We start from the raw sequence: 22993 nt of genomic DNA on the forward strand, positions 1-22993 counted from the left end.
AAATTCTACGACAAAAGAAATGCTTTCCATTGTGAACTTCTATTTTTATGTAGCAACATTCAAACAAGACTTGTCAACGAGTGTTTACAGATGTGAACAATTAGAATGGTGCCGAGTGTGGAGCAGGATCAACTTACCCTTTCGAAGTACTTGAGCTCACACCCAGATATGGAGTGGGTCGTGTTGTTCAGTGTTTAGTTTTCTATTTTGTGGTTGATGCTTTGTGTACTGTTGTTTTCTGTTGGTCTGTTTCCTTTTTAGCCATAGCGTTGTCAGTTTATTTTCGACTTATAAATTTGAATGTACCTTTGGTATCTTTTGCCTCTCTTAAAACCATAATGTCAATGTCTAAGACATAATTGTAAAAACACATACATTATGTTGTCCGACCGTGTATAGGCATACAAGCAATTGAAAGAAGGGCCAAACTAGTGGCTTTTGTATACCCTTTCTTTTTTTGTTCAATTCAACACCACAGAGAATTCGATTATAAGTCGTATGAGCAAAAACTGGTTGGCATAGTCATATTAATGTGTCCGGATAGTGAAATGTTACGTGTCTTTGACGTTTAAAGAATTGCTCAGATAAGTATGTCGGACTAGTGCAATTCATACAATATTCACCTGTTTTCGAGCTGAAACATGTACGCGTTTCATTATAAAACACTGATCCGATAAAACTTTAGCGTTACGTTTGGTTAACGTTCAAACGTACGCTAACGATCGTTTTATGAAACGGCAGTCTGATCTGTTTTGTAAACGTGGATGTCAATACGTTGATGATCATTCAAAATGCATAAATATCGTGCTAATGATATAGTTTACTATTTTGTAAACATCATTATTTTGTCATTATCTAATGTGATATTTACATTTTTTATTTGTAAAGTCAAAATGGATAGCATGGATTGATGGACACTATATTATTATCATGATATTCCTGCATTTTGAATAATCTTCAACTTATTAACATTACTAAACAAATATTTTACTTAGCAGATTATGTGAAAAAAAACTCCGACATATAACATTAAAATATACAAGAAGCTTTAATAGCTTAAGTTAAATACAATGATCTATAAATAAACCAGACATTACTCACCCTAATATATCAACTATTTTTGTTTACTTTATTAGATATTATCTTTGCGCGTGGAAGACCTATATAGATTTTACTGTGTAAATTTATAAATATGTATTAATAAGTAATATATAATCAAAGGTAATGTACTAACATTTATAGTAAATAAATGACATAGAAAGGTCATCGGGTAAGGGCCGGGGGTGGTCGTAGGATAATTGACTTTGGTAAAATTTCTGTAATGTATTTTTATATTTCGTTTTAAAATGACTGTGCTTATTTCGCATAAATAAAAATAGACTTTTCTTGTTAGAATTTTCATATTCGTTTTCAATATAAGGTAAGAAAAAATGTATGAAACTGAGTGATAAATTTGGTCATTTATTACGAAAGACAATTGGCGTGTACAAAGTTGTCAATGTGCAATGACTAATTATGTACCGGTTAAAACTGCATGGTCCATTTGGATGTTTACACACCTTACACAAAGCGACGGGATTACTCAACCCAAGCACACACCACGTTTTGAACGGGATTTGTGGTTAAAAAAAATAGTTTTTTGTGTATTTGTTATTTGTCTCTTCGACGACTTGTTTGTAAATGATGGTCACTGTACCTGTTCCGATTGATGAAACATGTTTTATATGTTGTGGGTGCCCCTTTCATTTGACTATGATGTTCCTAGTGAACCATGTCAATGTCAACATCGTGTTTCTACTAAATGGCAGAGCACTGTCACCTTTAATCTATACAATGACTTTAACTAATTAAGTATTTGCGCCAGACACGCGTATCGTCTACAAAAGACTCATCGATGGCGATAGAATAAAAAAAACACGATAAAAGTCAAAATACAGTACGAAGTTGCAGAGCATTGAGGACAACATATTTCTAAATGTGTTGCCAAACACAGCTAAGGTAATCTATTCCTGAGGTAGAAAATCCTTAGTATAGTTTTGTAAACAGTTAACTTATAATTATGACCATATCAGTGATATTTCATGTCAACACAGAAATGCTGACAACTGGGCTTGTGTGATGTGTCCAACATAAAAAGCAGCGTGAAATAGACAATCTAAATATATCCTTTTAAAAGGTTAAAAGATGTGAATTCGTTGATACGAATAAGAATGAAAAACAATAAATGGATATTACGAAAATGCATGCAACAGCCATCCATTCAGGTTTGTTGTGTCTTTGACATATCCCCCATTTACAATCTCAATTTTATCATGTTTCTAGATGTCGGTATGACAGTAAGCTTCATGATGCATATGTTATTATTCCAGCAGTAACGATTAAAAAATACGGCTTATGTTTGTAATTAAATTTAAAAAAAATGAGATGAAATTAGCTATTCTCAATTTACCCATCAATGAAATAAATAAAAACATTGAAAAGGTACATGTTATTGTAGATAAAAGAACAGCATTTCAACAATATTGTCACTGAACTTTCAATCACAAATTTACAGTTGTATTGACTGGTTTAGATACTTCAAATCATTAACATACTACATTACTGAATACCAGAATAATACTCGCCTTATTTCTTTTCCTAATATAGTCATTTAAGTACCTTTGACATATCAATATTAACAAGTTATATAGCAGTTACGCCAAATGCACTGGTGGTAATCTAATGAAATCAAACGTACTGCAGCGAAGTCTTTGTAATAGGGCAAAGGACAGAATACATATTTAGAAATATGTTTTTGAATTGTTCAACTTTTCGAGGCTATTGCTTTTCTTAGAATTGGACATCACCGACGTTTAATATAGTTACTATTTCATAAAAGTAAATATGGAATATTACAGGTACTATCACAGTAACAAAGCTGCTATTTGTTTGAATATAAAGTGTAACCAGATTGTCTTTTTCAAAGCTTTACTTTGTATCTGCCCAGACAAGAACGCCTTTATATGTAAAGCACATAATATATACTGCTTCATAAGGATTTATGCGATGACAATTCTTTTGTTGACGAAACGCGCGTCTGGTGCAAATATAAAATGTCAATCCTGGTATCAATGATGAATTTATTCATTGGAGAATCATAGGTCTGTTCTGATGATGCAGTAGAATTTAAAGCAAAGAGGAAAAACTAGACCTTCCTTCACTGCATTGGATACATAAATAACATAGACACACAGGATTATCTTGCCTGGTCGTTCAAGTATTAGACATTCTCAATTATAGACTTTAGTTTTCTCACAAATTAAAGATTTGGTTCAATTTGAAACTATATACCCTATGTGTGATGTAATCAGATTTAGGCACTTAAAATTCCAAAGTACTGTTATACTACATCAAACATATATTTACTCTTGCAATTGTATTAAAACAGTTCACATTTTTGCCCTATATACAAGATTCTACAATCATACTAAAACACAACATATTGGTGTTTCTTTGTTTGATTATTACAAACGTAGATACATTGTACACGTGGCTTGTCTCAGGGAGGGTAAACTCGTTTTAGAAAACCATTTTCATTATAACAAAAAATGCTCTGACATTACACAGATGTTTGACAACAGCTCGTTAACGTTCAAAATGTGTGTTTTTTTCAACAAGCAATCTATATTCGCAAAGGAATCAACTGTAATCCTATTGTTGTCGACTTGTTTGTTTATAATTCATATGAGGCAGACTTCATTGAGGAACGTCTTGAGAAGACTTAAAGTCCAACCATATAAATGATGTCCTATAATTAGATAATTTCAAGTAGGAAGACTAGGTTGTACGCGCAATTTGAAATAAAAGATACATGAATTACATGTACAGTATGGGCTGTTTAAACTTTTTGATTTACATCTATAAATTGAAAATAAGGGTTAGTTGAGAAAACAATAAAATTAACGGTACCAATTTTCTTGAACCAGATGCGCATTTCGACAATACATGTCTCTTCAGTGATGCTCGTGGCCAAAATATTTGCAATCCAAAGCTTATATAAAGGTTAAGAGCATTAATCCAAAAGGTCCAAAAAGTAAAGCCAAAGTACAAATTATGATACAAAAGAGGATTCCAGCTTCTGAATTGTGAACATTCAGTCTTGTATGTATAAAAATTTTAACATCCTATATATGGAGTACTAGTATATATCTCCGATATTCAGGATGTGTATTTCTTTTCAAGTTTTTTCCGTTATATATAAGGCTACTTGTTATTTAACAAACGAGAAGCGTTTTGAACAAAAACTGCAATGTGTTCAATTTGAAAGCAACCCGCAGAACAATTTTCGAACGACATCACGAGTTGGTTGGCCGTCATCTGTATTTGTTGCACAGATAACGACGAATATGAATCCCCTTTTCCATTAATCATGTTAATTATAAGAAAATAAAGCAAAATGCTTTTAACAATTTTCCACAAAGTTTCCATGAACAAGTACTATCTTGGCAAATAGTTTGAACATCCAAATCATACAACTTTGAGAGCTTAATGGCCATAATGATTTAAATAGAATAAACAAAATCAACAAATGTTAAGTTTGCAATCTTACATTATTAGTTTGAACTGGTCTTTTTATTTTGTGAGTCTTGAAATTAGGAATACTATCTTTCAAGGTTTTCCTTGTACATGTATGTATTAGAGCATGCACGTCTACAAAAAATGTTCGTATGTCATTCAAATTAATCTTTATTTCTTTCCCATTTCCTATGTTCTAAATTATTCATATTCATTGATAACCACAACTATACCGCAAACAGACTGATATCACTTTGTGTTATATTATGTAAGTATAACTTTATTCATTATCCCATTTTTATCAATTGAATTTCATGAGCATCAATTGACAAATTTTTTAAATATTAAAAAGAAAAATTTCTAAAAAGTGGGCTGTTCAAACTTCAATGCAAACTTTGTTAAACCATGATTATTTTTGTCTAACAAACTAAATCCGAATTGCTGACGATTAACATCATAAAATTTTATTGTACCAACGCAATAAATCAAACAATATTTACATTGTATTCATTTAAATATTATGATACAAACGAATATTCACCTGAGGTTAAATGCGATTTCTCTGTAAGGAAGTAGCTTAATTTCCCTTTCCGTGACTAAAGCACACTCGAGTTAATGTAAACATTATGTATTCTTTTCTCTTCAATTCGTAACTTTTTAAAAGAAAAAGAACTGGACAAAATAAAAAAAAAATGACTTTTTTTATGAAAAAAAATAATTGGTTGTTACCTTCTTATGAAACTAAAACTAAATGTAATTTTTTGTAAATGAACAAATTTGTCAAAAAAAATAACCTATTATTCAAGGAAAATGAAAGTTTTTACGTATTTTATAATGTTCATATTTTTGTAAAATGGATTAATGTCCGAATTTCAGATCAGCTTACCTTTTATTCAAAAGACTCTATACACGGATGAAATAGCCCTAATTTATTGTTACGAGTGGTTACATGACTGCGTTTTTCACCTTGTGACCGTGTATATCATAATGTGTTTCATCCTTTCTCTATAGATTTACGAGTATATTGAATTATGTCATAAAAATCCATACTTTCAGCCTGACCCCCCATCCGAACCAAAACCCCATCCCGACCCAACAGAAATAAAACAGTTGCTAGTTCTAGCAAAAGAGAATAGACTGCATTCAAATGCAAACATCATTGTAGTTTTTAGGAAGTCTTAATTACATTTATTCAAAATAATTGTTGGTCTGTTTGCTCTGTATATTAGATCACGATTTCATTGTTTATAGTACATTGTCATAAAATATTTGTTTGATATCAGGAGCAATATAATTTTTATGATCGTGATTGATACTTATAAAACAGTAATTGAACATTTATGACTTATATTTTGTGGATTTTTCGTCAATGATTAGTATTAAAATTTTCATTTTACCTCTACATCCTTAAGAAGGAAGTTTTATGACAACCATGAAAACAGTGAATATGTCAAACACATTTGAAATTATGCTGCTTATACATTTCATGGGTGAGTTTCATCTGATTATAATTGTTATTTTCGTGCTGATGATTCAAATTGTTTTACTTGTTTGTAAGTCTGAATACATGCACTAGTCGTCGCATTATCAAATGTATCAGCCAAGTTTTTTTTTTAATTCAATTTGTGAAATTATTACCTGATTGATTGTAGAAGAGAGTTCTTTTAGTGCAATAACTTTACACTGTTTAACCAAATCGTATTGTTCAAGTTAGTCATTGACGATTTTAACACTAACTGTTAAAGAGTTAAGACTAGGTCGGTTCGTTATTTAAATTTTAAGCTACACATTAGTTAATACATTTCACATTTAATTATGTTCTTATGGATTTCAAAATTGAGTTCAGGTACGACAGTTTTAAGTTTACTTTTGTTGTTTCGGAATAAATTGCAACGGTCCTGAATTATTTTGAAAATTGCATGTGTATACTTGCTGTGAAATAACGTGAGTTTTATCAATGGTTCTTAAATATACCAATGTTTGACTGATTTACAGTTAAGCAAGTGTTGGGTTATACTTAAAAAAATCACCAGCTCAGTAAGTATGCCAACAATACAACGATTGAGTGTGACAAATGAACAGGAACCGCTTACCCTTCCGGGGCACATGCAGACATCAAAGTTTTGTGGAGGTTGTGTTGACCAAATTCAATATACTAAAATACACAACACTAAAATGTAACACACACAGAAACTGACCAAGCATCAGACAAAATCCCACGAGAATAACAAATATAACATCAAAACCAAATACATGAATTTGGGAGAGACAAGTACCGTGACACGTCTTATCGCAATGTGAATGTACACTCAAAAATAAGAGAAAACAAACGACGCAACGTTAACATGTAACACACACAGAAACGAACAATAATTTAACAATGGCCATATTCCTGACTTGGTACAGGACATTTTTAAAGGAAAAAAGGTGGGTTGAACCTGGTTTTGTGGCATGCAGAACCTCGCACTTTAATGGCAATGTTATATATTATGTATTAGACAAAGTAACACATGATAAATAGATATAAAAAAATCAGGTTTAAAATGTTATACGCCAAAATTGCGCCTTGTCCACACAAGACTCACCAGTGACGCCCAGTTATAAAAGATCGAAAGTGAAAAAAAGTACAAAGTTGTACAGCACTGAAGATCAAACGTTGAAAAGGGTTGTGTCAAATACGGCTATGTAAGCGTCTATTACTTTGACCATGGTTGCATCTGTTATTAATGTGTTATTTTGGTTGGCCCTTCGCATTCGTGTTTCTTAATTTCTCATGTTTTATCTGGGTGGTAAGAAATTTACGCTTATATAACGGAAACATAAATTATGCAAAGTGACAATTGATTATGAAAGATTATGAAAGAATATTTAAGATCAGGCATTTTTGTAAAAATGGTAAAACGATGCCATAAACACAAACCATGATACATAATGTTGATATTGTTGAGAAAATGGAGGTAAAGTTTGATATTGACAAGTTTCACATTCAGTAAGTACTGCAAACTTACGTTGCAAAGAGACTGATGTTAAACTCGAAAATTATAAAAAAAAATAATATATTTAGTTATATATAAAAAAAAAAAGATTATGTGGGATGATTGTCAATGAGACAACTCTCCACAAGAGACAAAAATAACACATAAATAAACACTTATATGTTACCGTACGGTCTTTAACAATGAGAATAGTATGACATGTACCATGTGAAAAAATAAAGGGCTCAATTTTATATAAATTAACTGTTTATCGCCATTTTGAATTGTACAATAGCAGTAAACAACCAGTTTAGTGATTTGCATAAATATATAAAGTTTGAGACTATTTGGCAATGAATGTGTGGCAATATTTACTTATATACTGACAAAATATGCGATTTATTTAGACTGCTTTAATAAATACCAAACACTTTTTTGTTTTCTAAAATTAGCCACATATAACTTAAAATAATTTAGATTAGGTTGAGCTTGTTGGTGGAAGTGACATGAACCATTTATAATCTTAATAATAATACCAAATAATCTTGGTATCTAGTATCTAGTATCGGGTGCCTCTTACAGAAACAAGACAGGGTCCTTTTGACTAAAACCAACCTAGTTGAAAAATTCAATCGAAGTACTAGTTTATCGTAAAACCTGTAAATAATCCGTCCGTTCGGGAAAAAAACATAAGTAGCTTTTAAACATACGGACCCTGTTCATATAAAATTCAGAAAAATTATATTTTTCCTCGCCATTCAGATAACTTTAGACTATTATAGTTTCATTCGTCCAGCTCTGAAAACTATGAGGAACGAAATGAAAGAAAGACTATCTTTCAAATTGCGATAAATCCATTATAACATAAATATTATATAATTGATAATTAATTACTTGCTAGATTGTGATGTCCACAAGCTTCTTTTTATTTACAAAATCCCATTTCTTTTTTTAAAGATTCTCAAGCAAATTGGTTTGACCTCCAAAACCATGGATCAGTTTTCTCCTATTACTGTGGATTCATTAATTTTCGTGGGTATCAATTTTCGTTGATTACTGAAGACTGGCATTTTCATGGATATTTTATTTCGTTGTTTTGCCAATCTCTGTATACAATTGGAAATATTTTATTCGTTTAACATTTGAATTCGTTGTTCAACTGTACCCACGAAAGCAACGAACATTGGTATGCCACTAATAATAATGAATCCACAGTATATTCAGTTCTCTCATAATCCTTTCAACAAGTATGCAACCCTAATTCATTAATTAGAAATCACAACTTCTTTCCAATTTATTCTAAAAATGTTTTTGGAAATCAGACACGATTTTGAAAATAACTGGAACAACATGTGTTCAAATCAGACACCTTTTTCATGATAAAAAATAATTTGTCATATTGCATATGGAAGGATTTTCCCTTTTGAACCTTACAAACTTCAATTCAATGCATACAAGTGCAATCGGGATACTTTAGCTAGATTGGCATTAAATCATAAATCAATTAGGTTTTGACCAGTAAGATAGCATTTTATTTCAATCATTATGATTATATAAAGAAAATTCACACCCGATGCATCAAAATTCTGGTATGGCAAGAAAAGTTATATCATTATTGACCCTGCTGTTAGTCAGTTGCTACTGATATTGTCAAAAACCAGCAAACCATGATAAACCGTACTATAACTGATGATTGATCTTTAAAAAAAAATTGTTTTTGTTTCAATGGATTTCATACACAAAAAGTAAGATATGTATGTATGCATAGAACATAATGATCAGTTGGTCAGTATAGAGGATATAAAAAGGGATTTCTATATTCTTAATTGTAAACAATGATAATACGTTTTTTTACACAAAATATAAAGTTTTTGTTTAAGTAGTTTGAACATAACATACCTAACTTGTGTTTTCTTTTTTAAAGGAGCTCATCTTTCCTTACAGCCGTTTATGAAATGTTGAGTTACTTAAATTTTCAACGATTTTAAATCTTTCGACAGATCTTCAAAAAGTTACTTGCTGATCTTTTTGTTCATCAATTGCGTACACATTTGTTTACATCATTATTTCAGCCAAATTGTATGGATCAACTATTTACACTGGACACATGTCTACTGTGACATTAAATTGTTCATATCGATATAAACAATGGTATTTGGAATGGATTCGACAAACAAATGGCTCGAATCAGCTCCAGTTAAGTGTACATACAAACATAGTCAAAAATCTACCAAACCAGCTTAATGAGCGACTAGAAGTTTACGTGAATAGTTCCAGCCGAGTCTACTATTTGATAATACATAATGTAACAAAAACTGACGAAGGGGAATATTTATGTACTGATAATAACGAAAAAGGAGATGCCATTTACGCACGTTATACTTTATATACGATACGTAAGTACACTGGTTAATAGTATACAGTTATTTAATATGTAACTATGCAATAGATCAAAATATATTTCCCGAGGTAATGAAGATCATCTCATTTTTCTATAGCCCGAAGCCAACGGGTTGGTCGGGTTGTTACCTTTTTTTACTCTTTTCAAATTTTCATTCTTAATTTTATACTTGACGCTCTTCAACCTTGTACTTGTTTGGCTTAAGAACTATTTTGATCTGAGCGTCACTGATGAGTCTTATGTAGACGAAACGCGCATCTGGCATTCTAAATTATAATCCTGGTACTTTTGATAACTATTATTGCCTAATATATACTGAAAAAAGTAAAATCACAAAAATACTGAACTCAGAGGAAAATCAATACGGAAAGTCCATAATCACATGGCAAAATCAAATAACAAAACGCATCAAAAACGAATAGACAAGAACTGTCATATTCCTGACTTGGTACAGGCATTTTCAAATGTAGAAAATGGTGGAGTCAGTTCTAACAAATTCTTAGAAATAAAACACATGAAAGTAACAACTGTATTAATTATGATGTGTAAGGAGAATACATGTACAACCAATACTTTTCAATAAAACGGATATGAAATCAGAGTAATTTAAATGACAAGAAATCATTAAAGTCAACATATTAAATATTCTTAAAAATTTAACGGAGAACGTTTAAAAAACCAATTTGATTGGACAACATGAATACCTTTCAACTAATCAGATTTCAGAATAAGAGGTCATAAAAGGTCAGTGCAATTGACTGCACACATGTGCAATAGAAAGATAACTTCCAGTGCATAGACCATGGAATAAAAAAATGGCAAAAAAAAGTGAATAATAAAACAGTAAATATAAAAAAGAAGATGTGGTATGATTGCCAATGAGACAACTATCCACAAAAGAACAAAATGACACAAACATTAACAATTATAGGTCACCGAACGGCCTTCAACAATGAGCAAAGCCCATACCGCATATAGTCAGCTATAAAAGGACCCGATAAGACAATGTAAAACAATTCAAGCGAGAAAACTAACGGCCTTATTTATGTGAAAAAATGAACGAAAAAAAATATGTAACAAATAAACAAACGACAACCATGGATAACCGGTTCCTGACTTGGGACAGGCACATACATAAATAATGTGGCGGGGTTAAACATGTTAGCGGGATCTCAACCTTCCCCTTACATGGGACAGTGGTATAACAGTACAACATAAGAACGAACTATAAAAATCAGTTGAAAAAGGCTTAACTCGTCAGATAGACAAAAAATAAAAGTGGACGTGGCCGGGTACGTATACATCCCGACACAAAAAGACACAATGAACAGATCTAGGAGTACTCGCAGTTATCTGACAGCTAGTTCAAAGCCATTAACAACTAATAAAAAAAACATGCCTCTAAGACTAAGCAATCAATTTGTACACATCCAACATACAATTGATTTAGTGTAAAGACGTCATAAACATTACCTTGTGCAATGCCAAATTACATGTATCGACAGATTGTAGATTCATGAAAATGTATATGTATATAACATACTAGTAATATTTAGTAAGCTTTTAATCTACGTATAACAAAGTCAATATTTATACCAATAAAAACAATATTCAATGATCTTATCACAGTGTTGAATAGGTAACCTTTAAGAAAAAGTTTATTTAAAGGAGCAACAAATTTACATGGATCATTTCTAAATTTCCGGGCACGGTTAACAACATTTCTGTAAAAATAAGTTTTCTACAGGTACAACCAAACTTCAAAACCAAATCTTTATATCTATGGAAAAATTTAGTAAAAGTAATAATTTACCAGTAATACATAGGTTGCGTTCGTTAAAATCAAAAACGTCACAACAGACACGGGCATACATGTAGCGAACAAGTTGTGAAATATAAACACCGTAAGATGGTGCCAAAGGACATCACCATCTAAAAATGGAAAATTAACAATAGGGAACGAAAAATCGTCTCTTTTGTCGAAAATTTTAGTGTGTAGTTTCCCGTTTAAAACCGAAATATCTGAATCCAGGAAAGGACAGTTATTACCGAATACATTTGATTTATTTAAAGTAATTTCCTTGGGGTAAATTTCAGCAGTATATTGAGAAAATTATTGATTATTTAACGAAAAAAAATATCATCAAGATAAAGGTAAGTGTTGTTGAATTTATCAATTAAATGCAATTTCGACGGGTCTTTACTTAGTTTAGTCATAAACTGTGATTCGAAACAGTACAAAAACAAGTCTGATATTAAAGGGGCACAATTAGTACCCATGGGGATACCTACAACCTGTCGATAAACTTTGTTGCCGAAACGTACGTAAATATTATCAAGGAGAAAATTAACAGCCTCAATCATCTCATCACACATCCAGTAAGTATATCTAGCATATTTACCTTTCTCATTAGAGAAGAAGGCTTTAAATGAGTTGATGCAAATATATCTACATTCAGCTTTACCAAACGACCATTTAATTAAATAGGAAAACTTTTGTTTAATAAGATAGAGTGGAAATGTAGTGTGGAGAGTAGAAAAATCAAAACTATTAACAGAATCAAAAGGACCATCAAAAGCCCGCAATTTATCTAAAACATCCAAAGAATTGTTTTAGGTAATAATTCAGAATATTTGTTCGTTTCTGTTTTCCCATATGCACGTACGGTTTGAAATGTGAAATGATCTAAAAAAAAATACTTAGTAATGGCTTTCTTACTACTACAATGCAGTTGATAAGGCTTCTTAAATTGTTTTAGCAGCTTATTCACACTGTGTGATAAATGCATCATATTTATATTTCTGGTAAAAAAAAAAGATCAGACACCATCTTTTGGTAGAATAGAAAATGATCATAAAGGATCAGTAACCATTTTTGAACTTTGGTTCATTTTTGTGAACTATTTCAAATTGACTTTTACTGTGCATTTTGCTGTACATTTTGCTGTATGTATAATAAGTTATCAAAGGTACCAGGATTATAATTTTATAAGTCAGACGTGCGTTCCGTCTTCACAAGGCTCAACAGTGACGGTCAGATAAAAAAAAAAAGCCGTAAAGCCAAAAAGTACAAAGTTGAAGCGCATCGAGTACAATTTTTTCAATTGTTTGTACGATTTTTTAAATTGTTTTTAAATTTCAAAAATATTTCAATTCAGAAAATTGTTTGAATCGTTTGTAAGATTTTTTCAATCATTATTTTGCAGATCTATTGTACAAGCAATTGATAAATTCGTTCTAACGATTTTCTTATAATACATGGTACAAATCAGTCCTCAAAATTGTATAAAAGGTTCGGAAAAAAATGTAAAGACTACAATAGAATATTGTCTGAACGGGTTGTGAAATTGTACTCTCCAGAGATTAAGAAAAACATACATAATATTTAAAATAGATAATACAAACGATTTCAAAATCGTTCAAGCAAGTTTCAAACAATCGCATTATTGATTTTAAATAGAACATTCTATTTTCTAAATTCTTTTAAGGATTTCAAAAATCGTTCAAACATTTTTAAAATCGCACGAACACTTTGTCGTACATTGACCTGTACGTGACTTTTTTGTTTGGTCCTCAATAAAACTCAAACATGTTGTCTAATCGCCATAGAGTGCACTAATTGTAGGATTATGTGTTTAACTTATCTTGTCAAGAAAAGGTGTTTTTTTTAAGATATAACACAATTATATGATTTTTCAATACTTAATACGATCTTTGTCAATCACAGAGAACAAATAAATTATATTTTTTTTCCATATTGATGGAGCCAGTGGACAACCTTGAACTTTTGAATAAAACAATTTACAACAGATTGAATGGAGTAGAAGGTCAAGACTTTCACATCCAGTGTGAAGCAAATGGAGATCAACAGACCCTTTTACTTACATTCAAAGTACGAAATAAAGAGGTTGCACAAGGTAAACAGTCTGTTGTGCATACAATAAAGAAAATAACCAGAGATTTTGACAATAGTACAGTGCAGTGTGCTGCAAATAACAGCTATTTGAGCACATACCTATCAACAAAAGCATACATTTACCTCAGTCGTAAGTACACATTCAATGCATCTTTGTATCACCACTGATAACGCTTCCTCACATATGCAGTAAAAATTAATTTTGATGAGCTTTTTTTATTTTGCAGACTGCTGACATTTATATCATACTGGTATTATACCCATTTTTGTCACCTGGATTCCTATTTAGGACCTCTTGTACGTAAACGCATGTGCATTTATACAATTGTTTCGAATCTCTGTAGTTCAGATATGTCTGTTACTCTAATCACAGTACATGTATTTTATTATCCTTATCATAAGCTGAATTGCCTACTTGAGATTTATCATCTGCCCTTTTTATATATGAAGCATTCTGTTAGTATTTTGCCAGAAATAAACAATTTATTGTAAATGCAGTCCTAAAATAATCAAACTGCTTATGGTCTTAAAATGTATTGTTTTTTTATTCATTCTAGTATGAGTTCTCTAACAAACATCTTTGAACTCTAGATGAAGTATCATATAGCATAGAATAGAAGAGTTCTTTGGTTATGAAAACAGCATTCTTTTTAACCGTAGAAATCTGGACAATTATTGTGTAGTGTTTAATATGCTTTGAAATATATCAAAACTAATCATACTATTTTTTCTATTTTTTTGCTACTGTACAATGTAGTCTTAATTAACGCCTTTCGGTGTGTTAGGCGCTATACTTAACACATAGGTTCTATCATTTTAAACAACACAGAAAAATGGGAAAAGGTTGAAAAAAACAAAAAAAACCACGTATATGGTAAAATTGTCAGTACTCACAAATGTACTTCTTTCGGCGAACGTGAACCTAGCATATGACAACAGACTTACTGTACACTTTATCAGAGCTATCCCTGATATAGACAATAACTGTTTAGTGTCTTTAAATATCAGCTGTATTTGTACGAGGCTATGAAACAAGGTGTATACGAGCTTTTAGCGAGCTATTGCATCTGTTTCGAGCCGAGTACAAATACAGCTGATAATTAAAGACACTGAACAGTTATTGTCTTTATCCTGCAATTAAATCTGTATATTATTTGCGTTTTGGAAGACACAAAAACGCGTTTTTCATTTATTTTCGATTTGAAATCCCTTGAGGCTCGTGTGGTAATATTATACATTAATCACACATTTACCTGAAGACGGGTTCGCACAAAAAGAATCTCGAGTGGTCAACAATAGTACATTGCTCAAGATGAATAATTATCCAATTTAATATAACAACTAATTTCAACAGTAAAAACAAATATCGAAACATTGTCCAATTTGAAACAGGAGTTGTCCTACGCTTTAGACTTGACATTCACTATTAAAACATGCATGCTGAAATTGACATGGTTGTTTTTGTTGCACAATCTTACACATTCAAGTTTTAAAATAAATAGTTGTCATCGTAGAAACGACGGCTGTTAATGAATGTATGTTATCAGAAAATTGGTGTGATTCTTATTGCTCTTAAAAAAAATGTTTGAAAACAAACAGAACGTATAAATTCGCAATTGTTATGTCATTAAAATGCGAATGCAATACACATTCTATGGTCACGCAGATTCATTCAATGCTCAGTCCGGCAGTGGGCGGAGCTTTTAAGCGATATCTGTATGTATACAGATACAGCATAGCGATATCTGTAGGGATGTATCTGTATAGTAGAACACCCAACTGCAGGATAAAATAAAGTAACCCAGTGCTAGTGTTTCCTTAGCTTATCAAGAAATGTTTTGAAGTAAGCACGACTGTTACACAATTTGTTTTCTGTTACGAGTATATGAATTCGTTGTTGAATATCATTTTTTTCAAATTGGTCTATGCATTACACTGTCTTACTTCTTATTCAGTTAAACCTCTTGCACCTGTATTTGATCGTGATCCTGGGATTTTAAAGGACACTGAACAGCTAGAAATATCGTGCACAAGTACTGGAAATCGTCCAACCGCTTTATTGGATTGGTTCATGGCGGATAAAAATATAACATCTTACTCAACTCAGAAAATTACATATGAGTCCATAACAGACATGTATACAACAAAATCTATATTGCGGTACACAGTGGTCAGACATAATAATGGTCAGTGGATTACATGCAGAGCAAGCAATGAAGCAGATCCCATCGGCATTTCAGCAATTCAACCGATAGAAGTACAATGTAAGTTTGAAAGAATAATATGTGTTTCAAAAGTTTTGTATTTGAAACTCCATGTGTGGCTCTTTGTGGTCACACAATGTCATTAAAATAATTATGTCAATCATACAAACAAATGTAGATTTTTTAATTGAATAATCAATCGACTTTAGATAACTATCACAGATTGTAAACATGGACAAGTGTTAAAATATAACGCAAACCACGTTATCATAACTTTAAGAGCCACATGAAATGAAATCAAAGGAAACTATGAACTTCAAAGTTCTTAAATTAATACAATATCAAGAACAATAAAAACTGCAGCAATGTACACAAGTGTTTTGCTGATGAAGTTCAATATCCTCACCTAAGTCGAGTCATTAAGTGATTGTAGTTTGTGGATTCACGTTAAATTTGTTTGTCGATAATGGTTTTTTTCTACATTAACAAGGCTATTAGTTGTCTTTTGAATTTGTTAAAATTTTTCATATCGGGCCTTTTGGAAGTTTACTGTGCAGTATTTAGGTTTGTACATTGTTTAAGGCTGTGCGTAGTGACCTAATGTTGTTACCTTTTCGGTCATTTAGTCTCTGATAGAGAGTTGTCTCATTCATACCATATCTTTTTATTTTTATATATACGTGAGTATGATAAAGCGTCAAAATAGTGTTTGAGATTTTAACCTCTTTCTACTTTATATTTGAATAGTTGCTCCAAACATATTTGTCAACAATGTGACCTTCAACCAACTGGAGAATTTCAGAGTGATTTCTTGCAATGCTTCTGGTAATCCTACTAAGTACACATACTACCAGTGGAATCATACTTCATCAAATGGAAAACTGATAAGAGAAATGAAAGGTAACAGAAAAGGCAAACTGGAGTTACCGTCCTCTTACACTGATGATAGTTATCAGGACAACGGAATATATGTGTGCAAAGCAGGAAACGGAATACAAGATAAAGATGGAATCATTGAGCAGACTGGATATGGTTTTGTCACTATAAATGGTAGGAAATTAATGTAATGTAATGTTGTTGGTTTTTTTTATTTTGTTTTAGAAAAGGGAACATTAAGATGGTAGTTGACAATGTATGTAGTAGGAAATCACAAACATCTTTTATTGCTAGAGTATAACATATTGTCAGTGACTTCCGACTTTTTTTGTTACGTTTTTCATTATACATTTTTAATAAGTAATGCTCAACCATAAAAAAAGGATATTAAGAAAACAGGGGTATATAATTTACTAGTCTTTAGAAGCAGACAGTTGTTTTAATATATGTAATACAACCTATAGTGTTAAAGGTGCAATTTTATTTATTCGGAACATATTGAATTACGTTTGTGTGTAGTGCAATGTGGCGTACCTCTTTAATTTGTAAATTGTGATTTTCTCCTTAGAAAAGTAATAATGCGAATATAATTATTTCTAGCACAACCTGTTTTTATGCCGAACATCAAAGATGTTAACAAATCGACTATGCATGGGGAAATTGGAAGAACGGTAGAATTAACGGTCAAGGTGTATAGTATTCCCAAGTATAAATCAGTAACATGGTTTCGGGGAATAAACAAAGAACTCCAGATTATTCCTTCCCAAAAGTACAGTTTGTCCGAAACAGCCGCGATTGTGAAAGGGTTTTTTTACGACACAGAAATTGATCTCGATGGATTCATTTTGACTCTCAAAGTCAATAATTTAACTACTGATGATTTCACTACTTACATAATTCAATTAGACAACAACGTTGGCAGTCCAGCTGAATACGCAGTTACTCTACAACTATCAGAAAGTAAGTGAAATATCTATTTCTTGAGTTAAAAAATTGGTCGTATCTTTGTATGTGTAAGACACGTATTGTCTAAGCTTGTGCATCGTTGCATTAGTGTATCATTTGCATGATTATCATTCCGTCGATTCATCTTAAATTCAATTGTCTCCTTTGTTCTAGCGATGTTAAGATCCAAATACCACAGATACAAACCTTTAAAACGCACAAGCAATTCAAATATGTGTTATTCAAACCTTTTTCAATCAGGGAACTTAATCAAACTATCAATTAACTCACCATAGATACCAGGACTAAATTTAGTATACGCCAGACGCGCGTTTGCCTACAAAAGACTCTTCAGTGACGCTCGAATCCAAAAAAGTATTAAAAAGGCCACATAAAGTACGAAGTTGAAGAGCATTGAGGTCAAAATTCCTGAAAGTTTTGCCAATTACAGCTAAGGTAATCTCTGCCTGAGGTAGAAAAGAAACATGGTCATATAATCAATCTGAATGATTCCCTTATTTAATAATGTGTATATCCTTTTGTAGCAATTTTATTTTTGGCAGTTTAACTTATTATTATGTAAGATGTCTTTCGTTTCAATACGTTCGGTTTAAACTACTTTTTAATATAAATTACATTTCTACAGGGTACCGCCCGCTACTTAATTTATTTGAACTGCTTTTTATTTATTTTCTTAAATTCAACGCCCGTTATCTTTAGAACCGCCCGATACCCCATCTTTTGAACCGTCGGGGTAATGTCTATTATTGCCTATATAAGAGAAGCAAGAGAGATCAGAGTAATTGATAGATAGTTAGTTCGCAGAGTTGAGAGGATAGTTAGAAAACGAAAGGACAGTGACATTGAATTTGTGTTAGTGAGAGCAGGATTATTGTTCGGCTGTTTTATTATGTTAAACTGATATAATACATTTAAAAGATTACATAGAATGTACATTGTGATTTTAATTGAGACTTTAAGTTGTGATTCTTTTTCTCTGTGCCATTTGAACATGGATTTTCCGTAATTAAATTTACGCTACCTCAAAATAACACATCGACATACAAGAATCAATATAACAAATTGAGAAGGCTACACTTTTTACCAAATATATAAATGAGAGTCGTATGATACAGGAGGGATATTCAATCCTCTCTAGAGGGAGAAAAACTGGCAACGCCATGCTGAAGGCAAACAAACTAACAACAAAAAGACAAACAATTTCAGACTGCGCATCATGAACAATTTGAATACTAGGAGTGATCACAGGTGCTCCGAATAATGAATTTATATTTGTAAAGCTATGACATGACAAAGAAGTGTCACATTTTTAAGAACTGAAATCCTTTGATAATAATCATTATTATTCCTTTTAACTACATTTCATTGTTTAAGCTTCAGATTCAGGTAATCATCAAGACAGTAGCATTTCTGTTGTTGTTGGTAGCATTTTTGGGAGTCTAGCATTGATTATTGTTGGATTAGTTATCATTATCGCATTGAGGAAAACAGGTATGATAACTTTTTTCAACACATTATTTCTGAAATCACATTTTAAAAATGACATTTATGTACCAGTTTCTTCTGTTACCTATTTTAAAATTATACTCCGACTTTAACTTTTAACTAAGTTTTACAGTGTGCATTACTGGGTGTTTGTTTATTGAACATTGGATAGAGGTAAAAGGGAAGGTTGAGATCTCACAAAGCATGTTCAACCGAACGGCATTTTTTTTAGGAGCCTCTGGCATTTGTAAGTCTTGTATGTTTTTTTGTTTTTAATTGTTGTTCATATTTATGTTTTGTAGTTAAATATGAGTTCTATTTTCACTAAACTAGTACATATGGTTTTATGGGCCAGTTCAGTGAAGCACGCACGCCTGTGGGTGGTGTAATGTCTCGCTGTGCCGAATACCCATTTGTGGATGTGTTTCTGTTATTTGTTTGGTTTGTTGTCTCTTTGCATCATTCCCCATTTTCATTCTCAATTTTAAAAGTTTATGATTAATTGAATTGTTCATTGATGTAACAATAAAAATAAAATGGCGTCATTGGTTGTATTACCATTAATTGTGGATGTGTTTATCAGTCACAACACTTTTCGGGTAGTCTTTTTTTTTATTATTATTTATCACCATACACAAGGTATATACTCACATAATATATTACAGTATCTTAAGTCAGATAAATCGCGTCTTGGTCTGTTAGTTCCCTCGAGATTACGTTTATCCGCCAATACTGGTTTCTCGATTGCGACTGATTATATTTATTCTAAATTATTCTAATAATTGTTATCTTCTTGTTATTTTAACAACGAAATATTGATTCTACGTTTAAAGAATAACCTGAAGTCACATAAAACTATAGATTCAACAAGAGATTGATAAGCCCTAGCATATTAAACGTCGTTATAATAATCAGAACTCGTTTCATATTACCTTAATAACGTAATATAAAACGCAAGACGATATACACTCTAGAAATATTCTAAAACAATTAAATGCATGAATTACAATCATGATAATGTTAGTAATAGAATTAAAATAAAATCGCAAAAGCAAACAATTAAATGCATGAATTACAATCATGATTATAATTACTTAATAATAGTAATAAAATTCAAAAAATTGCAAAGCAATGCTAAATAGAAAATATATTTTACAATACGTCATGCCTATACACAAATTGCATATATATATTTTTGGATTTTATATTTCTGATTTTTAGGATGCAATCTCGAAAAGAAACCTGATTCTAAACCAAAAGCGGAGAGTGATATTCATTTCTATCAGAATCAACAATGTAAGTTAATTGTTTTGTCAAGAAACCACCTTAACCTTTAAATTACAAACCCTTCATTATTTTTTATGTGTCTGCTATTGTTCCGTGCCAAAACAGACCTCCTTCGTTATAAGAAAAAAAAATACAATTAACTGTGTTGTCCATTTTTTAAACGAAAGATATTTTTGTCTTACATTTATCAAACAGTCAAAATTGGTTAACATTACTTTGTATTTTTGCATTATACACAAGAATCGAAATACACTAGTGCTTTTACATTTCAGTTGCTACCAAAGAAAACAGGTATGAAATCTCGATATATTTTTCTATAAATTAAAAATTCGTGGGAAGTACCAACGAGTTCAAACTTATTTCCATGTAAAGACACAAAGAAACAACTATAAATAAGAGGATGGTAGATAAGTAGTACAAAACTTACAGTTGTATGACAGTTGTTTTCCATTCGTTTGATGGGTTTGAGCTTTTTTTTCTGCCATTTTTAAAGAGACTTTTTGTCTTGAATTTTCCTTTGATCTCATCATTTTTTCATTTTTTTTACGTTTTATATTTAAAAAAAAAAGGCGACAGAGATTAAAAAAAAAATTAAAAAACAATATCATCAATCAATTTAATGCATTTGGAGAACTATCATTTTAGAGAGCCAAAATACGAAGGTTTGAATCTGAAACCTGATTGCCAGGATCAACATACAACATATGACTCTCTAAATAGTCACCAATCAGCGGTTATGCATAATGGGATCAACAATGAAACAAAGATGGGAGGAGGAAAATCAAAATTCAACATCGATGGTATGTTGATTGGTAAAACTAATCAAATTTAAAAACCTTGTCAAAATTTCATTATATAGAAATTGGCCAGACCAAAATATAAGAACGTTTTGCTTTGCAAATTCATGTTTCCGTACTCCATCTGCTTTTTGTGGTGATATATAACATGAATAATGCTCGAAAACTACAATAATTGAATTTATCCAATCTTATATACCTATATCGAGTTATTTTCTTTCAGAACGTAAGGTCATTCTTTTTCAGAATCAACCCGGACGATACCATGTTTCAATGATATATGATCCAAGGCATAAAATAATGACCTGTGTAAGGTCATTATTTTCCTTGATAAACATGCAATCTATGATTTACTTCAAAACTTTATTCGTCTGATAGTTTTTTGTTGCGTATTTGGAAATTTATTTTTTTAAAGTTCAATTGATGATAGGTGTAAAAGAAACCGTCATTGTAGTCCCGCATTTTAATTTTAGAAACAAATAACGTGAAATTTTGTTGATTTATCGCTACAATAAAGAAACACTATCGTATATGTCAGATGAATTTTAATGTAGACTTTCATAAAATAAATCTAGATTTAACATATTCGTGTGTAAGATTTTGAAAATCTTATTGAGTCAAACTGAATAGGTTGAATGATTTTTGGTTGCTTGCTTTACGTCCAGTGGCAAATATTTCATGCATGTTCAGAACGATACACACTGAATAGGAAATCATACTGTGACCTACATGTATTCATATTCGTCTTCGTGTCAGTTCTTAACTTTTTTAAATTTATGTATACCTTTTACTCTATCAAATGATCAACTAATAAGATAATCTTATATTCTATTGAATAACATAAACGTAACTCACGAAAGGGTCGGGTGCGGAAGGTATATAATTATATCCTGATTATCTTTTGATAAAATGTATTGCTTTTCAAAAGACAATCTTTCTGAATTTTTCATTCGATTCAAGTAAAATTGTCAAAAAAATAACCACTTTTCCGCGAAAGGAATAACATAACAAATAGAAAAAAACATACCCCCTCCCCCTTTTCCATAACGTGGTACAATAAATAACTTACAATGTGTCTTGTATTTGTCATACACCGTAATCGGATGGTAACAATACATTTGTGTCTTACTTCATGCAGTTACAGTAATATTGTTTTGTGTTTGGAAAACAATTTTTAAAAGGTTTATATCTAAATTATTTAGTGAGTTTTATTTCACATTTTAAATGAACAGCAGGGCGCATTAAAACATGAACGCATTAGAAAGGAATATCCCACTTTAGTGTTGTCGGTAAAATAGGATACTAAATTTTACAAATCTTTATAAAGTTAATATTTTTTGACGGTATATAAGTCAGATAATGCATATTTTAAGATTTTTCTTGTCGTAGAACACACCTCGGGGTGTTCTACGACAAGAAAAACCTTAAAAGATGCATTATCTATAACAGAACACAAAAAGTATATGTGGGAATAATAGATGAATTTTAATTGAATTTTATTTTAAAACACAGACATAAACATGAAAGAAAAT

General features: G+C 31.3%; 1 protein-coding gene across 1 annotated transcript; it reads left to right on the forward strand.

Annotated features, from left to right (window-relative positions):
• Window positions 1-13690: 13690 nt before the first annotated feature.
• Window positions 13691-17894, forward strand: LOC139497897 (cell adhesion molecule 3-like). The gene is made up of 4 exons (XM_071286137.1): window positions 13691-13847; window positions 15802-16110; window positions 16798-17100; window positions 17527-17894. Exons 1-4 carry the CDS (start codon window positions 13691-13693, stop codon window positions 17892-17894), a joined length of 1137 nt encoding a protein of 378 aa, XP_071142238.1.
• The last annotated feature ends 5099 nt before the right edge of the window (window positions 17895-22993 follow it).

The sequence above is a fragment of the Mytilus edulis genome, chromosome 12, assembly GCF_963676685.1.
Source record: "Mytilus edulis chromosome 12, xbMytEdul2.2, whole genome shotgun sequence".
Lineage (NCBI taxonomy): Eukaryota > Metazoa > Mollusca > Bivalvia > Mytilida > Mytilidae > Mytilus > Mytilus edulis.